Source organism: Lycorma delicatula, chromosome 12, assembly GCF_047948215.1.
Source record: "Lycorma delicatula isolate Av1 chromosome 12, ASM4794821v1, whole genome shotgun sequence".
NCBI classification, from domain to species: Eukaryota; Metazoa; Arthropoda; class Insecta; order Hemiptera; family Fulgoridae; genus Lycorma; species Lycorma delicatula.
In genome coordinates this window covers 23,178,478-23,204,842 of record NC_134466.1, presented here as the reverse complement: position 1 = coordinate 23,204,842, position 26,365 = coordinate 23,178,478, and the positions used below count along the sequence as shown (strand labels likewise).

At 29.3% G+C, this 26,365-nt stretch overlaps 1 protein-coding gene across 6 annotated transcripts in view; it reads left to right on the top strand.

Moving 5' to 3' along the window:
• Positions 1–25,603, top strand: part of LOC142333440 (inter-alpha-trypsin inhibitor heavy chain H3-like) — a 69,160-nt gene extending 43,557 nt beyond the window's left edge. Inside the window, exons 13-19 of one of the 6 annotated variants that reach the window (XM_075380538.1) lie at positions 1,289–1,406; positions 3,583–3,705; positions 5,138–5,536; positions 14,741–14,815; positions 20,127–20,239; positions 23,922–24,061; positions 25,346–25,603. In XM_075380538.1, coding sequence (XP_075236653.1) covers positions 1,289–1,406; positions 3,583–3,705; positions 5,138–5,536; positions 14,741–14,815; positions 20,127–20,239; positions 23,922–24,061; positions 25,346–25,388 — 1,011 coding nt within the window. In that variant the 3' untranslated portion in view covers positions 25,389–25,603. Of the gene's footprint in view, positions 1–1,288; positions 1,407–3,323; positions 3,474–3,558; positions 3,706–5,137; positions 5,537–14,740; positions 14,816–20,126; positions 20,240–23,921; positions 24,062–25,345 lie in introns of all 6 variants that reach the window. The other 5 variants (XM_075380536.1, XM_075380539.1, XM_075380542.1 and 2 more) reach the window with 5 other exon arrangements.
• Positions 25,604–26,365: the final 762 nt, after the last annotated feature.

The following is a 26,365-nucleotide window of genomic DNA, read 5'->3' as shown; positions in this document are numbered from 1 at the left end:
TCCTAAGCGATTAAACAAAGTTGTTTTTGACATTGGCCATTATGTATTTAGAAAAAATAGAAACACCTGTTCCTACTGTTTTCAAGTTAGAAACTGCTTCAGTCAAACTTTTCCTGATCTGATGTTGATCATGAATAATCATAAAACATGATCATGAATAATCATAAAACATAAACAAGATATTAAAGTTAATTGGAAAATTATAGAATTGGTAAAGAATTATTTGAAAGTAGTTTAACATTTTTATTAAAAATCTGTTGTAGACACCACTTCCTTATACGCCTATTAAATTACTATACACATTTTTTTTTAAATTTAAAGTACATAAAATTTTATTTCATTAATGAGTTCTGATATTTTTTCATAACTTTTTTTATTGTTATTATTGGATTATTATTTATTGTAAAACTTTTTTTACAATCAGAGGTTAATAAGTTAAAAAAAGGAGATGAAGTCTAATTTGAACCGAATTAATAACAGGTTTTGATAATAGAAATATAGCATCTTACATGTCAGTATTATTTTGTTAAAAACAATTTTATTTATATTACAGAAATTTTTGTTTTTTGAGCAGAAGAAATTTTATCCGTGAGACTCTTACCATACAGTTTACAATTTCATTGTAATTTTTTTGGATATATGTTACTTAAATTAATCTTTTTAAGATTCATATTTTATCTCTGTACTGTTAAATTTTATTAAATAAACCACTTAGTATAGAATATTGAGATAAGACATATCTTACCTTAATTTTTTATTAAAGGATTTTCGTGAATTCCGCAAAATATTTTGTATAATAAAATATTATTTATATAAATACAAACAAAATTTTAATTTCATAAGTCATCAGACAGTGTTTGAGGGAGACAGTCTTATAAAAACTGTAACTGATAGCAGCACTTGCATAAAATAATATGCAATTTTCATTATTTTAATATTTGTATTTTAAAATTTTTATTTTATAAAAATGGAATTATTTCAACTGTGACTGACTAAATATATGGGGATCCTGCAAAAGTACTTTCATGAAAAATTAAGGTAAGATATGTCTTATCTCAATATTCTGTACTAGGTGGATTATTTAATAGAATTTAAATATATATATTTTTTTTTTGTGGTAATTTATCAGTTCGTATAAAGAGATGCCTGTAGTTATTGCTTGATCACTCAGATTGTACCAATCATAATAAATAAACAATTAAATCTATGTCTGTTCATTTAAAACGTTTTTTAGCCTTTGTATTTATGAATTTTATTGTTATTATTTAAATTTATGTTACTTTTTCAGTATTCGTTTGTGACTCCTCTGACTTCATTAGTTGTAGTTAAACCAAATGAAACAAGTTCTGCTGTCGATCCTAAGAAAGCATCATCATCAACTTCTTCACCATCTTATTCAAAATTAGGTATTAACTTTATTATTTTTACTTTTATCCTTTCATAGAATATTACAAAATGGTTTGCTTAATTTGACATTAAGAAAATTTACCTCGATGAAATAAGGTTACAAAAATTTGAATAATATTATTTTTAAATTACATTTACATGATGAAAGTTTTGAAGATATGAATGTATCTTCAAAAAACAATAAAATAATCCAATATTAGAGAATAAATAATCCAGAAATCTGGATAACATAATTTAGATAAATATTTTTGTTGTGTATTCAAGCCTGTACAATAAAATTACTCTCCATTTAGTTATAATCTATTCCAGTTCTTTACAAACAGCTTTTCTCATTCATAAAGGATTGTAGTTTTTTTTGGTATTTTTATAAAAATAGATGCATTATGTTTCCTATCAATTATTCCATCTCACATTCATTTACACAAGAATTAATGTTTCAATTTGTACATTTTCAAAATTGAGTCCACTATTTTTCAACAGTCTATTATTACTTACTTAATCGTTGATTTGTGAGGTACCAGCTGCGATTGTTCATGTTGCATAAATCGTGAAAAGTACATAAATAAATAAAAATTTAGCATTTTGTTAATACAAGTAGAAGTAATATGTCATTATCTTAACTAACTCCATCATTACAAATTTTTTTTAAAAAAGCCAGTAGAAAATTTTTAAATATTTGCTTTTAAATTTAGATTACATTCTACTATACCTATACAAAATAGATTAAAAATTTCAGTATGATGCAGTTCAATGTGCAAGAAAATTTTTAATAATGTTATGATTAGTAATTAGCTCATATTTAGTTAATTATGTTGAAGAATACTTATTAGAAATAGTAGAACTGGATTTATCTTCAAATACCTTAGCTGCTACTATTGCTATCAATAGAAAAGAAAGCAATAGACATAAAATACTTTTTTTAAATGAGGTGAACCAACCATAAAGATTATAATCACTCGCTGCCAAGACCAACATTTTCGCAACACAGACTGTGACATAAAATTAAAGTAAATAGTTAATTTTGAAATCTCGAGCATCGAAGAGCAACAAACAAACACATTTAGGGATTGTAAGGAACCTCTCAGAAAGTGGAAAAAACAAAATATTGTTAAAATATTCATCACTCAACATGAAGGGAATACAAAAATTTAGCTCAATCATAAAAAAAAGGAACAAAAAAGAAAGAATGGGATTAGAATTATAATAAAATAGAATATAGAGTAAAATAAATAAAAGTGGAAACGTAAAAAGATTCTTCTGTAAAAAATTTTATAGGTAAACTAAATTTGTAATAGCCATCCTACAGTTTTTAAAAATGTTAGTAATTTACCTATCTCTGTCACATTGTAATTTAAAACATGCTGTCAATTCTGCATTCTAGTCTGAAATTTCACTATAATGCTATATATGCTCATAATCGATGAGAATGTAATGAACTGAGGTCTTGAAAATTTCACAACAGAAGTTTTGTCACTATCCCGCTAAGCCCAAATAAAGAAGTGTCTATCCTGCTGACTGCTATAAGATGCGAGCATAGTGTCAAACAAGGAACTAAAACAGCACCGACCCAGTTCTTGTAGCACTCATCCAAGGAAGAAGTATGTATAAGGAAGTAGTAAAGAAGAGAGAATATGATCAACTCATAAAGGAACTGCCTCTTATCTGGATAGATCGTATAATTTATTGTCTTACCTAAGAAATGATATAAGTCAACCTGTAATTTATCACATAATTTTTGCATACAAAAAAACAATTTGTATGCTGCATTCAAAATTTTAATTAAAAATTTATTATTTTTACTAGTATTAATTTTTCACCGACTGATTTATCGAAACAAATTCATTGACAATAAATAAAACATAAAAAAATTACTTTGTGTATATTGTATGCAATAAATAATACAGATTATATTACAGCATTTTTACCTACTGGACAGTCAACTGCAGGAGGTTTCAGTGCTTCATTTGGTGCTAGACCAATGGTAATATCAACTTCACGACCTTTTTTACGACCACATGCTTCAATTCCACCACCTCCACCATCATCAGGATATTACCCAGCAGCTGGTTGGTGTTTTATAGTTGTAGTGTATTACGTAAAAAAGTAGTTTTGTATAAATATATATAATAAATAATGCAAATTATATTACAGCATTTTTACCTGCAAGACCTGCAGGACCTGCAAGTGGTATTGGTGCATCAGGTGCAGGAGCAGCTTTCAGTGCAGGATTTCCATTACCTCCTTTACTTGTTCCTAGACCAATGGAGCCACCCCTATCAGGATATCCCCTAATAGCTGGTTTGTGTATTATGCTTTCAATACTCGTTTATAATGATGTTTAGTCTAACATGAAAATTATTATTCTGATAATCAACATGAAGTTTTGATATATAAAACTAAAACTTTGGTTAAGAAAATACCCACGGTACAAAAACACATAAATCTTTGTTTCCATCTTGCTATATTGATAGTATTTCAGGCAAACATTCCATAATAACTTAAAAAATGAAAAATGTAAAAAAAATACAATAATAATATGTTTCCAGACATGTTACATAAAAAAAAACTGACCAATTTCTAGAATTTTTTTTTTAGGAACAAAAATTAAGTTGACATTTGACAAAAGTTAAGCTGGTGGCATAATTTTTTCTTTAAAAATGTTATTTATTTTTCAAAATCAATCTCCTAATTGTCCGTCAACACACAACATGAGATTTTGCCTCTAAATAAGTATAGAACATTCTATTTAAACTTTCACCAGCGCACAACGTGAAATTTTGTCTAAATAAGTTTCCATCACTAATATACAATACTGTTAGTACCATATTCTACTGCTACTAAGTAGTAGAATACATGACTTTTCAGTAGTAGAATATACTGCTGTTGAAGAAGTTAAAGCGCATTTTAACAAACAAAAACACATGATCATGCAACCTTGTTCAAAAGCCAATGTTTGACGCAAACTGATAACATTCAAATGTGCAAACAATAAATAGTTCTTCCTGCTCCAGCTCCAGTCGTACAAACTACTTCTGCATATTTTACTCATCTTACACCAATATATGCATTTTAACAAAAATATGCATTTAGTATGACTACTGAATGATGAGGCCTCTTTTAAGTTGAAATATTTGACTGATTAACTGAAGATTTACTGACATAATACAAAATTGTAGTTGAAAGTGAATCTTTTAAATTAAGTGATTAGGTGGTTTATTTAAAAATGCATCTAAAATGAAGATGCTTGAAACTACCTCCCTGCCAAATTACAGAATATGGCGACATTGTTTCCACATTTCAAAAAGGAGTGTATAGTTAACAGATTTAAAAATAGTAGTTATAATTATCGGTTTATGTATCCATTTTCAGTTTAAAATCGCAGATTTATTTTAGATTCTAAAAAAACTTGGAACCAAATATGTAAACATGTTCATTCTTTTTAAGCGTCATACTTTTTTTTATATTGTTACAATCTTTTTTAAGTTTTTACAAATTTCTTAATATTACTGAAAAATTAGTCTTGATTCATTTTCTAATTTGCTGGTGTCTGAAACACTGTGGATACAGCTTGTGTTTTGATGATTTATTTTTTTGTATGCCTTGTGTATTTAATAGATAAATCAAATATAATGTTGTTATTCAGAATAATGATTTTCTTATAATATTATGTTTAAATTCAATGCATTCATTTTTTATCATCATTTATGTATCTTGAATTTACCATTTTCAGCATCTCCTAGTATTAAGAAGAAAAAGCCAAGTTATAATATAAATACAAACTTACATATGGAAAGTATTGGTGGTACTGGAAATGAAAGAAAAACGGTTGATATTGGAAATAACAGAAAAATTAGTAGAATTGGTGGAAATATGAGACATACTAGTAATATTGGAAATATGAGACGTACTAGTAATATGGAATATAGTAATATTGGAAATATAGGTAATTTTGGAAATATGAGAACTGTTGGGAAAATGGGAAATGCAGGTGCAGGACATTATTTTAGTTTTGGAAATATTGGTAATTCTAGAACTATTAGTTCTGATGTTCCAAGAACATCGTTTTCTTCAAGTAGAAATTACCCTCTTTCAGGAGTACTCGATGATGAAGATGATTCCATAAGCCCAAGTAAGTATAAATTCTTAATTTTATTCTAAAATAGGAAATAAATTAAATTTACAGAAAGTTTATCCTGCCCACAGCAGTAATCAAGAGACTGAAAACATTTTCCAATTTAGTTTCATAAATAAATCATTTGTTAAAAATTAAAAATCAATTTGTTTTTAAATTTTCTTGGCATTTGCATACAGCTTAAATGTTTAAACCTTTTCTTCTCTTATATATTTATTTAAATATTCTATTACGTTTAGATGTTTTTCTAAATTTTTGTATATATTCAAGAAATAATTAAAGGTTCCATTACAGATTAATTTTTGTTCATTCCAGATTACACTGTGAACATGTTTTTATTATATTGTTAAGATAAAAGACAGGTGCTGATTAAATTAATGACAGTGTGAAAAATTATGCAAAATTATTAGTTTTTAGTTACTGATCACACTAAATTTATTTTGATGTAATATTTAAAATATCATATCACACTTGTCTATCCCTTTTCAACCATATTCATTGAAATGTGCTGATGCGCTGGATTCCTGGCATCAGCTGATGTTATTTCTAGTGGATTTATTGAATTGCAAAAACATGTAAATTAAATACGGTGGAAAGATTTATTGGATTTCAATCCAGTTCTGAATTCAACATTTTTTGACCGCATACATTATATCACACACACATATGAAATTTAAACCACCAAAACAAAGTAAATAGATATTAATTCCAAGAATCGTGGGATCCCTCATCTTCAGTTGATATTTAATTCTCTAATTACGCTAAAATAAATTGTTTTTTTAATTTGTGAATTTTGAATTAGCCAAAGTTGTTACCGTTTTATAAATTTTGAAATTTATTATGGACGAAGACACAAATTTGTTATATATTTATATAGCCTCGTAACATAAAACCATTAGTAATAACAGCAGCTGATGTTAGGTTGAAAGCAACAACAGACACGGAACAAGCAGAAGATATGGTGTGATTTTCTAAAATATTATTTGCTGATCCTCTGTGGTGGAGCAGGTAGCATATTGGCCTTTAATCTGGAGGTCCCGGGTTCGAATCCCGGTCAGGCATGGCATTTTTCATGCCCTATAAAATTTCCATTTAATGATCCCATGCACAAGCTTTGAAGCTTATATTTTGAATTAATCATTCACGTGCTTGTAAATTTTCCTGTCATTAGAAGTTAATCGTTTCCATATAAGTTTCATTGTAAACCATGAAGGACAAAAACACTGCCGACATGAAAAATTATTCTTTGCTAATAATTGAATAACTTTGTCTTCCATACTTTTGAATAATTTCTTAGTATGGCGTAGGTTAATTTAAAAGCTTTCTTTATATTCTTTAGCGTTTGTAAAAAAAATTCTTTAGCGTGTAAAGTTGAAAAATTATATTTAGTTATAGATTGTATTTTCCCTAGTTCACATTGTGTCTTATGATAAAAACCATTACAGAAAATTTACTGAATATTTATTAGAATAATTTAAAGTTGTAATATTCTTTTCTTATCATTCCTTTACAAGATTATTTAAAGGCGCTGATTGAATTTTCTTTGTAGCATTGCACTCCTGGTTAGTTAAAATTATTTACATTTTTATCAATATTTAAGCATATTTTTATAATAACTGTAAAGGTTAGAACAATATTAAACATATTATAAAACTTTTTTTTAATAATTTTTATTTATTTATATATATTTCTTCATTTTTTTATATTTTCTTATCGCTTTGGTATCTATTGGATAAAAGTTAAAGTCTAAAGTGCAAGTCTTAAAGTTAAAGTCTATCTATTGGATAATAGATAAATCTATAATAGGTCCAATAGATCTATACAACCCTCATAACAATTTTCAATTTAATTTTTCAAAATTATTTTAAGCAAAATGTATTTAGCAAAATGTATTTTCAATTAAAAATGCTAATTTTTTTTTTACAAAAACACGATATTGAAATGTTTTTTCTAAATTTACCTCTTTGTCCTTTATCATAAAAAAATGTAAAATAATATGCAATGTTTTTGTCCTGATGGTCAGCAATGAAATTTATTTAAAATGAAAAAACTTTTTAACTGATAAACAAAATGAAATTTTATATATACAACACTTAAAAAAACATTTTTCACATACCTAACTGCCACTCTTTTGAACATTTTCTGTCTAGTCAGTTCACATTGATAAAAACATGATATTTATAACATTTTGTTTGGTTTATAATTTTAAAAAATTTATGTTTTAAAAGTAAAAAAGTTTTAGTAAAAATTATTATTTAGATGAAATATGTTTTTGTTTAAAAAAATGTTAAGATTATATTTTTACTTTTCATACTTTTTCTTTTTACTGGTGTTGGGTTTTTTCAATTACTTGAATATCCTTTCAATTTTTTGTGTAAAAAATTAATTTCAAATTGCATGATGTGTCAGTCTGTTTCACTATAATGCATCCCCAAATCCTTTTTTTTGTGTTTAGATTTTATTTCTCAAACTGATACTTGTCTATATTTTAATGACTTGATCTGCGTTTCTTTCTTTATATTCTCTAAAATTTTCTTTATGAAAAATAACAGGAAAAGTTTAAGAAGAATAAAAAAATCTTTTTCCTAGAAATTTAAATTGATAGTACGAGTAAATCTTATATGTCAACTATAGATCTCGTACCTGACAAAAAAAAATGTTGATCTTCATTAATACTTTTTATGTTTGATAGAAAATCTACCGGCTTTATTTACTGTAGAATTCCAAAAAATTTGGTATAAGTAAGTTGCTTCATAATCAAATTATGGAGGGTGAAAAAAAACTATTCATAAGAAATGTTGATAAAGATAAGAGGAACAAAGAAGTGTAATAAAAAGATTCTGAGACTTGTTAGAGGTTCTCTACCAAAACTTGAATGCAGGAGTATAAATTATTTTTACCCTAGATTTTCCATGAATTTCGCACAAAAATACTTTGAATATAAAAATCACCTCAGGATTTAGGATTTTTTATTAAAAATCATACCACAACATTTCTGTTGAAATTGTTCATTATAAATGAACATAATTTTTAAACTTTTCAATCTCCGTGGCGGAGTGGTAGCGTCTCATCTTCGTGGAGTCCCATCTTCGAATCCCAGTCAGGCATGGCATTTCTATATCCCACACACAAGCTTCAAGTTTATGTGGTGTTATATAACCAAAAAAATACACTGTATATTTTAAAAAATCCAATACTAAGTAATAGTGATGACTGAAGAATGAAAAATTAATTCAAATTGTCAACGTAGACAGTGTAATCCTCCATTTAAAAAATATTTCACTTAAAAAAAAAGGTTTTCTACAAAAATAAAAAATAATCCACTCTGAATTTTTATCAAAATGATATTAAAAATCAGACACTTATGATGTATATATATGGATTTTAAAGATATTAACATTTAAACTTTTATTCCTAAACGCTGCTTCCAATAATTATTGATAAATTCAGAATAAAGAAAAAGGATTCGTATTCACACATCAGTGTATAAAAAGCAAAAGTATTCTGTTATGCTGAAAATTTAGACAAGTATGAAGTTACATTTAGGCAAGTTACCACCGTTACATTGTTATAAATAAAAGAAAAACTTTATCTAAGGATGAAGTTCTTCTATATGGAATTGTAATACATACACAGAGATAAAATTAGGGGTTTGGATCTAGAACTAGGAAAGATATATTTAGGAAATGAAATCTAGAACAATGCTACAAAAAGGAATCAAGATTTTTGGTATCACCTTAAAAAAAAAAAAGATCAACTACTGAAAAATGTAGCTTGCATTCATTTTTTGAGGAATGATATTAGTGTTGCAATCACTTGATCAATGTTAAACTGATCATTTAAAAGAAAATTATGTTTATGGTTTTTAATTGAACTGGATAATTGAAAATATCATGAAGTATCAGCTTTGACAAAAATCGTGGAAACCATCTTGTTTTTTAATTTGTGGTTGTGTAAGCATGGGAGTGAAACCACCTGAAGAATTGGTTAAAAAGTATTCCATTTAAAGTGCTTTTGATAATAGTGATAATGAAATCTTATGTCAAAACAAAACTGATAAAAGCAAAAGAGAAGTGATAAAAACAATGATAGGAACATAACATCAACATAGCGCTGGGATTTAACAAACTATCTGTCGGTAAGATAAAATATTTACTAAATTCTAATTTATTTAATTTTTATTGATTACTTTGAAATACCATTTCATTTATAAATTTAACAATTATTTTTTTATTTACAATTTTATTTTTATTTTAACAATTTAACGTTAAACGTTTTTCTCAGTATTATATTCTTAAAAGTAGTTAATGTACATTACTCAAGTAGACCCGGTGTAATTTTAAATAATCCTATTTATTTTTTTGTAATATGCATTTATTTTGATTAGGCTGTTGCTTTTTCTTTCCTGCTTTTGTTACTGGCTTTTCATACTTTTTGCTACTTCACTGTAACTGATCTAAAATTTTTTATTAAAAATTATATTCATAGAGTTAAAATTTTGCATTATATTCATTTTAACTTGTGCTGGTGTTGGGCAAGGCAGTAAACTGTTTTGATTAGAGGGCAGCCACTCGTTTAGATGAGAGTTCTTTACCTTATTTCCTTCTTTTCCTCTTTACCTTCTTTTCCTCATTCGTTCCCTTATTCCTTACTTTTTGGATGAATGAGAATGTACCAGTTTGGTATGGTATCATTTGTCGGCGGTACTTTCTAATAGCCACTAAGGCAGCTGTTTCTTTATTAGGGTTCATTGGGTTAACAATATTCTTTATAGCGAGTATTCTGTTTCCTAACCAGAGTTTGAGTGTTTGAGGTGCTTACTGTGTAAAACTATGCCTTTTATACATAAAATGTAATCTAATCTAAGACTTAAAAAAACTTTTGGTTGAAGGGTTTACTTTAAAGTTTTTTTTGTATCTTTAAAAATTTAATAAAATTAAAAATGATTATTTCAAATTAATCTTTATACTTTTGTTTTTTTTTACAGAGCAAGCTTTATTCTCTAAAACATCTGCTATCACGTTAATGCCACAAATATACTGATTTTGGAAAGTAAAATATGACACTGTTCAGTCATACAATAACTGCAACGGTCAGTATATATGACGACCTTTGTTGTAAGACATTCCTGGATTTATGTAAGTTGTATTGAAAGGTTCTTGTTGTAAAGTTTCAAAGTGGAAGAAAATGATAAAAGTTAATTGGAAAAATGAGTAATAAATGAGAAAGTGCTTAGAAGAATTAAGAAGATGGGTATTTTATAACAAAAAATTTACCAAGAAGAAAAATTAAAGGATTGTTATTTTGAAAGGGAATAATTTATGAATAAATAAGACAGAAGGCAATCTGGGGAAGTAAAATTAATTAGCTGGTGAAGGCTACAGGCATTTTGAAGAATGAAAAAATTTTGTAAAATTTGATACTGTACCATATCATAAATTACGCATTTACAATAACATAAATACGTAAAAAGATTTATCTCTTTACTAAATACTTTTGCATAAATAACTTATTAAGATAGATTTTAACTCTATTAGATAGATTTTATACTGACCCAGATACAAATCCCATCTTGTGAGCAATGAATGTAATTTACAGGAATATCCTTAATATACAATTTGGTAACACTGCAAGGCTTCAAGTTAAGTAAGTCGGGGAAAATATTGTGGTAGTTGGAAACTACTCCTGAATTATTGTGTAAAACTGGTTATAAACCAAATTTTGAACTTATTGGCAAATTAGAAGAATATACTTAAGAAGATTGTTACACAACTTTAAGAATAATTGTAGATAATTTTGATGTTAATAATATATGTGTGACAGATATCTTTCAAACTGCTTATAGAAATAGAAATGTTTTTAATTTGATTTTGGTAGAGCAGTCCAATAACAAATCATGAAAATGCTTAATAGAAGTCATCAGGATCATCAAAGACAGTACTCATGAGTGTCTATGCTTTAACAAATTTTTCACCATTTAAATTTGCCTCTACGGGACAAATTATCAATGGATTATGACATCACGTCAAAGGGGATGTATTTAAATTAAAATATAAGTTGTATGATACTATACTATGCAAATTAATTTGGAGAAGCTATTTTTCTCTAAATTGTTATGCGATTGCCAGTTAAGTAGCTGAAACCATCTTAAACCAATTTTATCTGACTTGGGGTGGTTGTGACTTTTTGACCTTGACAATAAGAAAGCAATTTGACTGGTTTGTCACCTGAGCTTCAGCTGTGAGCCTGTGAGTGCGGCAGGTGGATGTTAGTTTTTGTGCTCTGTGTAACGTGTGTTACTTCTGTGTGTTAAAAATGGATATTACTCCGAGGAAGCGTGCAAAAATTATTGTTCTTAAAGATCTTGCTTCTATTATAGGGAGAGATGTTACTTCTGCAGTCGGTTTAGACAAATCTAGTGTATCAAGAATTCTGACAACATACAAGAAATCTAAATTGTCTCCAAAAAGGAGAGGGATCATGGTCCTTAAGAGAGATTTATTAGCAACTGGTTTTGATGTTAGTAATTCAACTTTATGCCGTAGGCTTCTGGAAGCTGGTCGGAAGTCAGGAAGACCAATAAAAAAACATGGACCCAAAAATATAAATCTTGGACTATTGATGACTGAAAGAAGGTAATTTTTAGTGATGAAAGTCATATATTTTTGCAAGGTTACAAAGCAAATATCATGAGATGAGGTGACAGTGAACCTTTGAGAACTGTGCACGTCCAACAAACTGTTAAACACCCTCTGAAACAGATGTTTTGGTGGTTTTTTCACAACGAATGGCACTGGAAGTTTAGTTCCTGTTGAAGGTATGATTAATCCAGCCAAGTACATAATATTATGATGTATTCCATTTACGCAAACTTTTGATGGAACATTTCAACATCACTTGGCTTCTTGTCGTAATTCAAAATCGATCAAGAATTTCGTGGTAGAGAATCAAATTAATGTGCTTGTTCAGCCTGGAAATTCATCAGACTTAAATCCCATTGAGAATTTGTGGAATATTTTGAACAGACGTTTAGGTAAGATTTCCTAAGAGATGTTTAAATATGACAAAAGAAGATATTCTAGCTAATGCTATATAAAAGTTCCACGGTGATGAAGTCAAGAATATATGCACTAACTGAGTGGAATCAATGCCAAAATCTCTTCAAGGGGTTATTTCTGCTAATGGCGGACATACTTCATACTAATATTTATCAGTGTATGTTTATGAAGGCATAGAATGTATAAAAACATCGTTTTTTGAAAAAAAAAAGAATGTTTTATTTTTACTTTGTTCCAATTAATAATTTGCACAGTATAGTATCTTGTCTCATTACAATGGCAGATTGTAGAATTTTTTTTTTAAATCAAAACAATAAATTGAAAAACTAATATTGTGTACTTCATTTTCATTGCCTTCTTCTTAGAGATAAATCCATAGATTGGTGCCAGCAGCTATCAGTTTTTGTCTCCTTGTTTTCCTCTTGTATCCTACTTTTTTCATTGTCCAATCCGTATACTTCAAACATCATATACCTTTGCCTTTTCCCTATTCATATATTCTTAAAAGTTTTTCAACTCTTCTAAATGCCTTACACGTGCCCTTTTTTTTATATTTCAATTTTCATTGATCCTTTTCTTGAGAACTTCTTTATTTGTTATCTTAGTCCACTTCATTTCATCATACATCTCTAATGTACCTTACTTCAAATAAATTGTACTCACATTGACCAAATTTTACTGTCATGCAAAAGTACATTACCAACATACACTTTTAAAACAATTTTGAAATATCAGGATAGTTTTGAAGTGTCACATTAAAAGAATCTGAAATATAAATGGCATTAGTTAACATTGCTTTGTATGAGAAATGATGATGTTCATTTTACAATCAGTCCCAGAAGGTGTCACTCATGAAGATTATTTTCATTTTCATTTTTGAACGTTTTGCATGTTAACGTACAATCAATTATGAAGACAATGAGAGATTTCTCACTTCTCCCTTTGCCTGTTAAACCTGGTATAATTATGACTGACTATGCAACTTTTGTGAGTAATTTGTATATCATGTTGAAAACCTACAGTACAACCATTTCACATTGTATTTAATTATAAATATATAATTTACAAAGGTGTCCATAAAAATTTACAGATATATTTTATTATAAAATTTAGAAATTCATAAATTTTAAGTTTCATTAAAACTGGCAAAAATGAACTATTTTTATGTTATTATGATGCCAGTTATTACCAACACCAGTTGCTATGAATGATTTCCAATTTTATTTATTTTTTTATATTCCTATTATTATTTCTTATATTCACAAGTTGAACAATGAGCAACCCCATTGGCTCAAATGAGATGATATGTAAATGAGGTGTATTCTTCCAGACTGAGGCTGACCATTCTCAAGATATATGGTTAATTGGACCCCAACCACCAAAGTGCATTTACTATCTAATGTTCGAATCCATATAAAAGTACCTTTAGTTGGACTTGAACCTTAGAAAATGATTTTATAACGGTATTATTGTTTAAGATCAAGGCCTGTATTATCTAAAGTTTCCAGCACTCTGTGAAGAAATTACCTACTATATTTTCAAGTTTAGATGCAATTCCATTATAAATAATTAATACTTGGAAATTAATTTCAATTTTTTTTTTTTTTTAAATAAAATCTAAAGGGATTTTAAATTAATAAGTGCCCATGTATCAGTACTTTTTTTTAAAGTTATATCAAGTTCTAAAATTATTAGTGACAAAAATCAGGTTGATTTGTTATAAATTTTATAGACCCTGTCCAGGAATTGAACCCAGGATCTTTTGTACAGCAGACAAACTTAAACTATACTTTCTACATATGCTAACATGTATAGCATAAATTAGGATCTGAAAAATATTGTTTTTCAGAAAATAAAAATTTGATTTAAGCATCTTATATATGTTTAAACATTGTATCGTTTTTTTAAAAATAGTTTTTAGATTTATTTTTGTTTTTAGTTTTAATCTAATTTATGCTTTGTTTAATAATTTCATTTTATTGGATTAAAATATTACTGTATGGTTTTATTTAAAATGATCTTAAATTGACTGACTGTATTAGAAAAACAAGCTCTATTTACATTATTTTTTATAACTTATTGAATTTATTTTGTGTAATTTTATTTTACTTTTTTTTTAAAAATATTAATTTTTTTTCCACAGGTGGTGGTGATCGAGTAGACTCAATTGTGCATTCAACTGCAGCACCTGAACCTCCACCAACATCACATAAACCTGGTAATCTAATTTAAGTTTTTATTAAAAATATATATATATATATATACTAGAATGTATGTATATTTTTTTATAGCAGTATATTTGGTTAAAATTCAGTAATCACTGGGGGAAATTTGAATGATTTTTTTTATCAATATTTTCACTGAATTTTCAAAATTGTTTTAGACATAAATTTAAACAGCTTAGAACTGGTGAATTATAAAATTTAAACACAGAACATGTGTTTTTATAGCATTATTTTTCGTATATTAATATTCAAAATTACTGATTAAATCATGTGTTATAAAGCTAATTTTATTGGTTCCCATGACTGAAGTTTGGCAAAAAGACTGAAATTTATTTCGATATTTTATTGTATCGAAGTGTTTGTAGGTAGGTGAATGATGTAATTTTCCTTTTCATAATGATATATTTGTAACATATGTATTCAATTAAAATTATGTATAACTGTTAATACATTTTATTTTCACATTATCTTTGCATTTTATACAAAACTAAAGCAAAATGAGCTTTTGTTTCAATATTTTCATTTATTTCAATTTGTGTTCATTACTTCAATTTGCATCTAATTAACTTTTGTTTGAGATTACATGTAATGAAATAGTCTAACAATAGATGAAGAAAGAACTTATTTTAACTAGGCACAGTAATTTACACTACTGATATCTAAGTGTGTAGCATAATATTCAATTTGCATATCTCCAATGGAAATCAGCAGACCATCCCTACTGACAAAAAATACATTTTTGCTTTTATATGCTCTTCACATACACAAAAATCAAAACGCATAGCGATAGAATCATTGTAATAAGGATAAAATCAAAACCTAAACCGACAACGATTGTTAACGTCTATATGCCTACAAGCGCCCATGATGATGATGAGGTAGAGTGTATATATATGAAGAGATTGATGAAGCAATTAAACACGTAAAAGGAGATGAAAATTTAATAATAGTTGGAGATTGGAATGCAAGCATTGGAAAAGACAAGGAAGGAAATATAGTGGGTGAATACGGGCTGGGCAAAAGGATTGAAAGAGGGGACCGACTTATAGAGTTTTGCACGAACTATAATTTAGTAATTGCCAACACCCAATTTAAAAATCATAATAGAAGAATATACACTTGGAAAAAGCCAGGCGATACTACAAGGTATCAGATAGATTATATCATGGTTAAGCAAAGATTTAGAAATCAACTCGTTGACTGCAAAACTTACCCTGGAGCAGACATTGATAGCGACCATAATTTGGTGATAATGAAATGTAGATTGGGGTTTAAGAACCTGAAGAAAAGGTGTCAGATGAATCGGTGGAATTTAGAGAAGCTTGAGGAAGAGGAGGTAAAGAAGATTTTTGAGGAGGACATCGCAAGAGGTCTGAGTAAAAAAGATAAGGAAGAAAATGTAGAAGAAGAATGGGAGAATGTTAAAAAGGAAATTCTTAAATCAGCAGAAGCGAACTTAGGCGGAATAAAGAGAACCGGTAGAAAACCTTGGGTTTCAGACGATATATTGCAGCTGATGGATGAACGTAGAAAATATAAGAATGCTAGTGATGAAGAAAGTAAAAGGAACTATTGGCAATTAAGGAATGCTATAAACAGGAAGTGCAAACTGGCGAAAGAAGAGTGGATTAAAGAAAAGTGTTCAGAAGTGGAAAGAGAAATGAACATTGGTAAAATAGACAGAGCATACAGGAAAGTTAAGGAAAATTTTGGGCTACATATATTAAAATCTAATAATATATTAAAGAAAGATGGTACACCAATATATAATACGAAAGGTAAAGTCGATAGATGGGTGGAATATATTGAAGAGTTACGATACCAAAGAAAGCAGGGGCAGATAAATGTGAAGAATACAGAACAATTAGTTTAACTAGTCATGCATCAAAAATCTTAACTAGAATTCTCTACAGAAGAATTGAGAGGAGAGTGGAAGAAGTGTTAGGAGAAGACCGATTTGGTTTCAGGAAAAGTATAGGGACAAGGGAAGCAATTTTAGGCCTCAGATTAATAGTAGAAGGAAGATTAAAGAAAAACAAACCAACATACTTGGCGTTTGTAGACCTAGAAAAGGCATTCGATAACGTAGACTGGAATAAAATGTTCAGCATTTTAAAAAAATTAGGGTTCAAATACAGAGATAGAAGAACAATTGCTAACATGTACAGGAACCAAACAGCAACAGTAACAATTGAAGAACATGAGAAAGAAGCCGTAGTAAGAAAGGGAGTTCGACAAGGATGTTCCCTATCTCCGTTACTTTTTAATCTTTACATGGAACAAGTGGTTAATGATGTTAAAGAACAATTTAGATTCGGAGTAACAGTACAAGGTGAAAAGATAAATATCCTACGATTTGCTGATGATATAGTAATTCTAGCCGAGAGTAAAAAGGATTTAGAAGAAACTATGAACGGCATAGATGAAGTCCTACGCAAGAACTATCGCGTGATAATAAACAAGAACAAAACAAAAGAGCTACATGAAATGTAGTAGAAATAACAAAGATGGACCGCTGAATGTGAAAATAGGAGGAGAAAAGATTATGGAGGTAGAAGAATTTTGTTATTTGGGAAGTAGAATTACTAAAGATAGACGAAGCAGGAGCGATATAAAATGCAGAATAGCACAAGCGAAATGAGCCTTCAATAAGAAATATAATTTGTTTACATCAAAAATTAATTTAAATGTCAGGAAAAGATTTTTGAAAGTATATGTTTGGAGTGTCGCTTTATATGGAAGTGAAGCTTGGACAATCGGGAGTATCTGAGAAGAAAAGATTAAAAGTTTTTGAAATGCGGTGCTATAGGAAAATGTTAAAAATCAGATGGGTGGATAAAGTGACAAATGAAGAGGTATTGCGGCAAATAGATGAAGAAAGAAGCATTTGGAAAAATATAGTTAAAAGAAGAGACAGACTTATAGGCCACATACTAAGGCGTCCTGGAATAGTCGCTTTAATATTGGAAGGACAGGTAGAAGGAAAAAATTGTGTAGGCAGGCCACGTTTGGAATATGTAAAACAAATTGTTAGGGATGTAGGATGTAGAGGGTATACTGAAATGAAACGACTAGCACTAGATAGGGAATCTTGTAGAGCTGCATCAAACCAGTCAAATGACTGACGACAAAAAAAAAAAAAAATACACAAAAAACTGTAATAGCACAAAAAATTAAATCCATTTCTTCCCTTCTCCAAAGATTTTTCTTTTAATTTACTTGCTAAGGATTCATTTTAGAATATAATTTCTAAACGGATGAAAGTTAAAGCAATATAATTTTATATTACTTTTCACAGAAACCTTTTTGAAATTACAAAAAGGAATTCTGATCTCTTGCCTCTGATTTTGCCAAAGCATTTTTGTTATTTACTCAATATGGTTAAATTTTATTAAAAGATTCTGGGACAAGAATCAAAAGTATTCCAGAGGAAATTATATAAACGTACATGGTATTCAATGTACAATTCTATAATTCGAAAGGAATACCAGATTTTGTGTGTGTGTGTGTGTGTGTGTGTGTGTGTGTGTGTGTGTGTGTGTGTGTGTGTGTTTATATATATATATATATAAAAACTTTATTTTCTTATAAATAAAATATATTTATAATTCTAAAATAATTATAAAAATTAATAATAATTAATAGAAATAATTCTAAAAGTTACTATAAACTGTTTTATAATCAGTTACAAAAATACGAAGCTCCAACATTAACGCTTAAGGATAAATCTAGTAAAATTACACATAATAATAAAGAAAACGCGGAAATCCTTGCAGAAGCTTTTATTAAGCTTTTGAACTGCGAAGAACCAAAATATTTACTAGAAATAAGTGTTAATACAGAAATTAAAACGCCAGAATCAAACAGAAAACCGCCTACTTATAAAGAAGTAGAAAATGCACTTAAAGAACTTAAAAATAATAAAGCAAGCGGAGAAGAGCAAACAGTTGCAGAAATTTGGAAAATGCATGAGAATCAGCTAAGAAATCTTTGCATAATCTCTGGTTAAAATTTGAGAATCCGAAAAACTTCCAGAACATTGGACGACAGATATTATACATTTTTTACACAAAAAAGGCGACAAGACAAATCCGGACAATTATCGTGGAATTTCGTTATTGGATTGTACGTATAAAATTTTATCTAGAATTATTTACAATAGAATTAAGGACCGACTAGAAAGCGAGCTAGGCGATTACCAAGGTGGTTTTCGGCCTTGGCGCAGTTGTCCACATCAAATTATTACTTTGAAATTACTTATAGATATTTATAATAGAAAGCAAAAACAGATGATTATTTTTCTTTTATTGATTTCAAAAAAGGGTACGATTGCATACATAGGCCTTCAATGTTGAAAATTCTGAGAAATCTCAGATTGGATCCTAAATCGGTAAATATGATCGATTTAACATTGACAAATACAAAATCTAAAGTAAAATTTTGAGGCGAATTTTCCGAACCTTTTTACATAAAATTCAGATTGAGAGACGCACTTTCGTCTTTATTATTTAATCGTGTACTAGAATTTCTGACGCGCAAACGGTTTAAAATTAATCCAAAAAATATTCACATAGGATACAAAAGAGATAACTTAAATTTAAATCGCCTAGGATTTGCCGACCACTTAGCTTTATCAGCTAATAGTATCGCAGAAGCCAGAATACAAATAACAAGTATAAAAGAACTTGCAAATAAAATTGGACTTAAAATTTCTTACGAAAAGACTAAAATGATGGCTATAGATCCTTTAGTTATTAATTCTGTGAATATTAACAGAAACAAAGTAGAACTTGTAGAAAAATTTAAATATCTTGTCATTCACTTGTAATCGTAACGAAAAACAAAATCGGACCGAAAGACTTAATAAATTATTTAAAGTGCTACAAGTAACCAAAAATACTTACAACAAAAAATCGCTCTCGATTAACACTAAGTAATTTTTAGTTATTCTACATGTACACACACACCCACAGACTATATTACATTACATTAGCATTTAACCACAACAGGCAGTCACAGCACTGTCTTTTAAAACTTCATTTAGTCAGCAATTAAAAAATATTGTTACGAATTAATGAAACTATCAAATAAAACACTATCTCTTTAAACCTTACTGCTCATCCCATATTGGAGTGTATAAATTTAATCAAAATCAAAAAAAGTTTAATTAAAGCAATTAAAGCATGGAATTGATGTGAACATCAACAAACACGTTTTATTTTGAATTGATGTAACTGGAACTATATTGATACAGTTTTAATATTCTGTATTTTTATATTTTCATGATTCTATTTCTGTTTTCAGATGTACACACTGTTTCATTAGATACTCTTAGCTGGTTAAATAAAGTCAATGAAAATAGCCCTCTTTTTATTGACATTCCTAATCATGGAAATTATACTGTCGGTTTTAATCAGGTAATTTATTTATTTATTTTTATTATTTTTTTTGTTAATTCTTTACTATTTTATTTAATCATATAGGTTTCGGTAATTGAACAATTGTTTAGCAAATCAAAATATATAAATAGTAGATATAAAATGTATATTTGATTTCCAAATAGAACATTGTTCTGTCATAAAAAAACAATAATTAATTAATTGATTCATTTATGAATAGTTTGACATTCTGATAGGGAAGAGAATTCAGGATGTTTGTCACAAAGCGGGACAGGAATCTGAATTTATACACATGATAAGAAAAAATGTTGAAGGATATACTTGTTTAGTGTAAAAAATGATTGAGTTTTCTTAGTAGAACAAAAGAAATAAAAAGTATAATTTTTATTATTATAATCAAGTTATATACATTACCAGATCTTTTAGTGGATTTTTTTAAACTCGTATAGGTAAAAAGAAAACGCGAAACATTCTGGTATAAGAAACATACTATTCTGGAAGTACAAATCCTCTGAAAAATTCTTTGGGAGCACAAAATGAAGTAACATTGAAACCCTTGTAAATGAATTATCAGAATTTAATGATTGTTTGTTTATAATAACATTCATTGAAAAATAAATTTAGTTGGAAATAATTACCATGATGCTAAATACTACTTTTTATGAAGTTATTACTTTATTTTGAGATCAAATTGAATTTTGTTGAATTTTGATTTGATTCAGTTCCATTAAGCACAGTTACAAAAAATGCTGTACTCTAATAATAGACAACTAGCTGCTTGTCAGGGCTCGCTTTGCTCATCTGACCGTCTAAAAGGGGGCTTTATCATCACCTGGACCCCAACGTCCATTACCCCAACAATCATTACCCTCATGATTGTTAGAATATTAAATATTTTACAGATATTCATTAAAAAAAAAAATAATCTATTTTATTCAATTATATTTCTGTTGCCATGGTGACAGAAATATAATAATAAAGTGAAGGGATACTTTTTTCTTTAATGAATATCTTTCACAAATTCGCTTATGAGGGGGTTTGAGCCTCGATATGTGGCTTAAAAGCTTTTGTGGGAAAACATAAATGATTTGTAAATTTGAAAGCAATCTGTTGGCTGGTTCTCACATGATGTTGTTGCAGACAAAATGTTGCATTTACATATATGTATATATATATATATATATATATGAGGTGCTACCCCAAAAGTTCGGGGAATTTTACCATAAAAATAAAATAGCTTACCATAACTTATAATTTCCACTGTCTTCTTCACAGTAATTCCCTTGGGTATTGATACAGTGATCCCAGCGTTTTTCCCATGGTTCCATGCATCCCTGGAAGTCTGCAAGTGTAAGTGTTCGAAGCACGTTCTGCATTTTGTTCTGAATCTCCTCAATTGTGTTAAAACAACGGCCTTTCAATTGAAATATTATTTTCAGAAAGAGAAAAAAGTCGCACGGGCAAGGTCAGGTGAATAGGGTGAGTGGGGAATCACTACCGTCTTTTTGGAAGCCAGGAAATTCTGAACGGCTAGCGATGTGTGAGCGGGCGCGTTGTCATGGTGCAGAACCCAGCTGTTGTTACCCCACAGATCTGAACGTTTGCGCCTAATGCTTTCATGTAACCACTTCAAAACTTCACGATAGAACATCCCATTGACAGTTTGACCAAGAGGAACAAATTCCTTATGGATAATGCCTTTGATGTCGATAAAAATAATCATCATGAACTTCACGTTGCTGCGAACTTGGAGTGCTTTTTTTGGCTGCGGTGAACTTGGCGACGACTGCTGCTTAATTTCAGGGTCTTACCCGTACACCCATGTCTCATCACCGGTTATGATGTCGGAGATGAAGTTAGGGTCATCTATTGCTGAATTTTTCAATTCATTACAGACAGCTATGCGATTTTGTTTCTGGTCACTGTTCAACAGTCTCTGTACGAATTTTGCAGCAATGCGTCTCATGTTCAAATTGTCTGACAAGATGCATTGCACGGACCCATATGACATTTGTACGATTGCACAAACATCATGGATTGTTTGTCTACGATCTGCAAGAATTGCCTCTCGCACTTTCGCGATGTTTTCTGATGCTGCGCTTGTTGATTGTCTTCTTGAACGCTCATTGTCATCGACTGTCGTTTGTCCATCTTTGAATCGTTTGTACCTCAAAAAAGTTTTAATTTTACTCATAGCATTGTCACCAAATGCTTTCACAAGCATGCGATGGGTTTCTGAACCAGTTTTTTTAAGCACGAAGCAAAATTTGATGCAGGTTCTTTGCTCTTTAAAATCTGCCATGTAGAACTTCGCCAAAGCAGTAAAACACAACGTAACACAACCGCATGAAAGTCAACAATGCAGCCTCTCACCTTCACAGCCGTTGGAACACTGATTCACAAAGAATACTGTTAGCCACATCTAGCGGCAGCAGGTCGTACCAGCAATGGTTCATGCGCGAAATTCAAATTCCACAAACTTTTGGGTAGCACCTCGTGTGTGTGTATATATATATATATAAGATTTTTAAGTTGTGATTTTTTTATGGCTCTAACCCCTATCAAACTTTTCTACCCATATAAATCATACTAGCACACTCGTAAATAAAATTAAAGTTACATCAAGATTATTTATCACTGAATTAATTTATTTTGCTACCTTATTTAAAAAATTTTATTTTTTTATGGTGAACCTAAGTTCACCACACAAATAATCTTTTAACTTAGTCTGAAATCTAATGTAATTTTGTTTATTGTAACAGCAGTTTGAAGAGTATTAATTATGTATTATTTTTATTGCAATTAGGATTATTTTCTTCTAACAGTAATTTACGGATTGTGTATTTTTTTGAAAATGGTTTCCTGTAAATGTTTACTTAACCATGTAAGTTTATTTTTAAAAACAAAAAAACTGTTTGGTTCTTTTTATATTTGTTTAAACCTTATTCTTCATAAATTGATGATAATTTTCTTTCTAGATAGAATTTTCTAATTTTATTTTTAAATTTAGGAAAATTAAAGTTAGTAAGTTGTTTTTAATTTGGTGCAGACTTTAAACATATAAATTTAATAAAGGGTTGAAAAATATTTTTTCTACTTTTTAATATTTTTTTGGGCAGTTATTTTTTATATTGAGAGTTTGTGAATTAATTTTTAAATTTCTAATCAAAAGTTGTCATTTCCAATGTATTAATTGAAATTCTAACAAGTTATGCAACAAGGGATGCATGCTTACAACCTTGGTGGGGCTTGAGCTTTCCTTAGAATGGGGTTTGTTTAGCTCATACTGCAGTTCAAGAAGAGAAAACCCATTCTGTTTTTCCTTATTGTTGATCACTATTTGTTTTATGGATATAGACGTGACCCTGGTAAGCTCTTTATGTTGAGAATACTAAAGCATGTAGTGTCAGTCATTAACATTAACTGGAACAGAGGATATAGAGACTGTAGAACAACTTGGTGACAATATATCCACGGCTACACAATAAGCCCAGTTGTTGGAACGATCTGTATTTGGTACAGTTGGATCTCATAATTTTCCTCCTAAAATAAAGTGTAACAGTAAGATTATTTAATTGGTGTTGGCCTTTTATCGTTGCTTCTCATCCTTTAATTTCTGGTAATGTTCATGCAGTATCATTAGGTTATTAAGGATGTAGTTTATCATTTTTTATTAATTTTAATAAAAAATTTGTTACAGACCGACATATCAAGTAGTAGCTGTCAACTACCTAATAAGAGTGAACAAGGTCATTGTCGTCATTTACAATACTGTGCATTAACTTCTTTTGTCACTTCAATTGAAGAATATATGCCATATTTTTGTGGTATACCTGGCGGGTAAATGTTTAATACTTTTTTTAATTCTGTAATACGTTATTTTCTGTAATTTATAGAATTTTATGCTATTTAAACTTATTCCTTAGTTTTTAATTATTTAGACGTATTTACATCAGTTATCTTCATCAACATGTTGATGATGAGTTCCAATGAACGTGACATGAGTGATTTGATTCATCTTCTCCATTATTTTATATTTTGTTGTAATCTGTTAATTTCAACATTTTTTTTTTTACCCGTATATTCATATACATATATACATAGTGTATAATTATTGAAATAAATTTTATAATTATAGCTCTGGATATGATAATACATATTTTAATGCAGAAGATGAATTGTATGAAACAATTGAAGAAAAATTTTGAGACCCTTGCTGAAAATCAAATTCATGATGGGTCTTGTCTAAATTTGATCAGTCCTTTCAAAAAAAAGAACTTAACTGTAGACCCACAATATATGGCAAAGAAAGTTTTTAACCAAATAGAAAGATTATGTGTATTTCTATATACAAGGGTCTTATGAAGGTTGGCATTAAAAAGATAAATGGCAACAATAGAAAAACTATTTAATAAAATAAGCTAATAACTGTATGACGTATAAGTTGGCACCCCTGACATAAAAAATATTAGCTGTTTGAAATGAATTTATTGAAATTAAACTTTTCAAATAAACTTGTTTTGTTTATTCCAAAACGTCGATTCGCTTGAAACGTGTACTAAGAAAAACAGCCTGCTGTGATACGATTTTTATTTTCTGAAGTTTAAAACTGGCAGAAATTCATTCGCAAATGTAAAAAGTATATTAACAGTGTTAGATAATGAAGTATAACCCGCATTAAGGAGGAAACATCTTGTTTCCTTCTTAAAAGGTGTAACCCTTCTGGTGCAATAATGCCTGCCCCCATGCCCCTTCAAAGACAAGGGAAGTTATTCAAAAACCGGGTTGATAAATATCGCCATATCCACCTTACAGTTCTGATCTCACACTATCAGACTTTTTTTTTGTTTGTTCTTCCAAGAAGCTTTTACGTGACACCAAATTTGGCAACAATGAACGAACGGGTAAAGAATGCTGTACAAGAATGACTCTGACACAGAAAGTTGAGACATGTAGCCAGGGACTATGTTGAAGAGTAAATTAACTTTCATATTTTTCAACTAATAATTAATTTTACTGTATATTGACCTAAAAATGAATGTTTACAAATTATTAATCAGAATTTAACAATGCTAAAATGGATAATAATGTTTATTAATTTATTGTTTTCTTCCTTTTTTCCAGGTTTGCTGGTGTTTGCTGTCCATTTCTTCCACCAACACATTAGAAGTATTATATAACATTTTTCTATTTATATATTTTTAAAATCACTCTTTCTATGAAAGTGGTTGAGTGGCTTTACAGTATGACAGATTTTTCAGATATAAAAAAAATTATATGAACCTGAACTGTAATTCACTATTATTTATTATTATATTTTTTTAATACATTTTTTCTGTAATTAACTTTGCATTAAATAAAATGAATAATATAAACTTTAAATTTGTTTTTTGTGTTTTTTTTTATACGAGGGTTATTTTTTTCAAGTCGGATTGGTCGTAAAATAAAAACCCGCGCAAAAATCAGATGAACCTTTGCGCATATGTGTTGCGCAGCATCTCTAGTAGTATGGTCTTCAATCACGCCGCGTCACTTCATTTAGTTCTGAACAAGTAAACATGTCTACAACAATAGCATCTCCCGCCAAGTATGAAGTACGTGCGGTAATTCGATTTCTTCAGGATGAGGGGTATAATGCGGCTGAAATTCATAGACGAATAAGTAATGTGTATGGTGAAACTTCAATGAGTGACAGCAAAGTGCAACAATGTTGCAGAAACTTTAAAGTAGGATGTACAGATGTTCATGATGCAGGCAGTCAGGGAAGGAAGCGAGTCTCAACTGATGATCTCGTTGAGTGAGTGGATGAGACAATTCGAGAAAATCGTCGGTACACAATTTCTGTTTCCTGAAATTGCAAGGTCGGCTCTCTACACCGTTGCGAGTGAGAGACTTCAGTACTGCAAACTGTGTGCAAGACGGGTTCCCAAGATGCTGTCCGACCATCACAAAACAATGAGAATGGATGCCTCCCTAACGTTTCTCCAGCGCTACAACAATGAAGGAGAAGATTTTTGAACAAAATTGTCACAGGGGACGAGACATTGGTCCATTTTGAAACTGAAGAAACAAAAGAACAATCATGCATTCTCATTCTCCCAGTAAACCAAAGAAGTTCAAGCAAAACTTCTCCAACAGAAAGTG